At 47.5% G+C, this 2,500-nt stretch overlaps 1 protein-coding gene across 1 annotated transcript in view; it reads right to left on the reverse strand.

The window, feature by feature from the left end:
- Positions 1-2,500, reverse strand: part of LOC134435204 (ryanodine receptor 3-like) — a 414,716-nt gene that overhangs the window by 146,239 nt on the left and 265,977 nt on the right. The window contains exons 48-49 of the mRNA XM_063184070.1: positions 1,988-2,096; positions 1,020-1,140 (exon numbers count right to left, since the gene is read on the reverse strand). Coding sequence (XP_063040140.1) covers positions 1,020-1,140; positions 1,988-2,096 — 230 coding nt within the window. The remainder of the gene's footprint in view (positions 1-1,019; positions 1,141-1,987; positions 2,097-2,500) is intronic.

A 2,500-nucleotide genomic window follows, 5' to 3' on the forward strand; every position in this document is an offset into this window, starting at 1 on the left:
TTCCAGAGCCTGTGCAACCGTCTGTGCGCGACTACGCCCCCGTGCAGAGGCTCTGCAACCGTCGTCGTGCGCCTCAAGAAAATCCTGACTATACGACAGACGGTTGCGAAGGTCGCAGAGAAAAGGCGCTGTGATTGGTCGTCTCGCTACTTCCGTGTTCTCGTGGCAGCACAGTTCTCCGGTAGTTTACGAGAGCCAAACTGTCAATATTCTGTGAAATACGAATGCTTCATTTCTTGTGTGTGTAAATAAATGAAGCTATAATGACTGAATTAGTAAGTATCAAACAAACAATACACCAGTTTAGCACTCGCGGCACAATGGCTGCAGTCTGACTACAGTATAGTAGCCTTGCAGCTATGTAGCCAAATGTAGCTAACGACTCGAGACCTCGTGCGCAGATCTATAACATCAACAGTGGTTAGCGACCAGCACCAACGGACGCTATCTGCCCTTTACTGCCGTCACGGATCACAAAATGGGCACCCCACCAACACAAACACTAACAGCAATTAACCTTTGCTAATGATGGGCTTGACCAAATGCTGCAGGAGATGTAGTATAGATGCAATTAACTTGGGGGCTTAACGAAACCCCCGTAGGAACAAACATGCAGGACGGACTCCACAATATAGTGGAGACTGTTTACTGCATTTAAAATGTAGTACACAAAATCACTGGTTCATTCCCAACCCCCAATATTTCTCCCTCACTGTGGTCACGGATCACAAAGTGGGGACGCCAAAAATGCTAACACCAACTGACCTTTGTTAATGACGGGCATCTTGGGGGCTATGCTAATGAGGCCAACCAGTTCATCTGTATGCGGCTTCGGGATGGAGGTTTTACTAATGTTCTAACACCAAAATGTGCTATTTCGCATCTATTACAGACACACTGAAGAAGCGACCATTTTCTCAGTATTTTAAAAAAAACACTTACGTATCTAAACCCTAGCCCTCAATTATTCTCTTTTACTGCGGTCACGGATCACAAAGCGGGCACCACCGCCGACTGACCTTTGTTAATGACGGGCATCTTGAGAGGTATGCTGATGATGCCAACCAGGTCCTCTGTGGGCACCAGCGATCGAAGGATGGCACGGATCCTCAGGGCCTCCCCCTTGCCTTTGTTAATGAGCTGAAGGGGGAAACACACACACACACACACACACAAACACACAAAGGCACACATACGCACATACGCTCGCAAGCATGCACACAAAGCCACACACACACAAAGCCACACACACACACACACACACACACACACACACACACACACACACACACACACACACACACACACACACACACACACACACACACACACACACACACATTCATATACAGTACACATTTATTGATCCAGGCCACCTCCGCGGCCATCCAGTTTGATTAACGAGCATAAATATTGCAGCTGAGTTAATTAATGACTGGAGACTCTGATTATAGCGGACAAGCCGGCTGAGAAATACATTTGTTGAGTGTATTTACGGATCAGAAATCAAATGAGATGGATAACAGTGAACTATTGGGAGTCGTACGAGCCAAAATTTTTGTGGATGCAATTACTGTACAATAAAAAATTGAAAGGCAGCCACAAAAGAAAGACACATACACACACAGTGTGTTCTCTGTCTACAGTAGGTTCTCTCTCTCTCTCTCTCTCTCTCTCTCTCTCTCTCTCTCTCTCTCTCTCTCTCTCTCTCGCTCTCTCTTGCTCTCTCACGCTCTCTCTCTGCACACAGAAGCACTACTGTACATCTCATAGCCTGTTTGACTGCCTTATAACTGTGGAGATGCTGTCATCGCACGCACGCACGCACGCGCGCACGCACACACGCACACACACACACACACACACACACACACACACACACACACACACACACACACACACACACACACACACACACACACACACACACACACACACACACACACACACAGGAAGGAAAGAAAGCCAGTGTGTGTGCTTTACTCACATGCATCTCTGGAGCGCATCGTCCCAGCAGGTCGATAAGAGCGGAGTAGAAGGACATGATGGCATTGCCCATATGAACCACCTCTTCCTCCTCGTCATCCTCAGTAGACCTGAAGCACCAAGCAAGGCCAGAAGGAAATGAGAAATTAGAGGCAAACTAAGGTCGGTCACATGCTTGTTGTGTGTCTTAAAGCAGGGTTTCCCAAACTGGGGTGCGTGCACCCCTGGGGGTGCGCGGCCTGCCTCAAGGGGGTGCGCGAGCTGAATAGATCAATGGTGGATATGTGTGGTTTTATACAGAATTAATGAACATTAAGTGTAGTTGTAGTTTAATAGTTGTGTAGTGTAGTTTAATTCCAAGGCTATTGAGGATTCCCCAAAAACGACTGCTTAACATGCAGTGAATGAGCAGTGAATCCATACTTGCGCGGCCATCAGCACACCAAAATATTCGCTCAGGGGGTGCGCGAACCACATTGAAATGTACAAGGGGGTGCACAGGGGAAAAAGTTTG

Source organism: Engraulis encrasicolus, chromosome 19, assembly GCF_034702125.1.
Source record: "Engraulis encrasicolus isolate BLACKSEA-1 chromosome 19, IST_EnEncr_1.0, whole genome shotgun sequence".
NCBI classification, from domain to species: domain Eukaryota; kingdom Metazoa; phylum Chordata; class Actinopteri; order Clupeiformes; family Engraulidae; genus Engraulis; species Engraulis encrasicolus.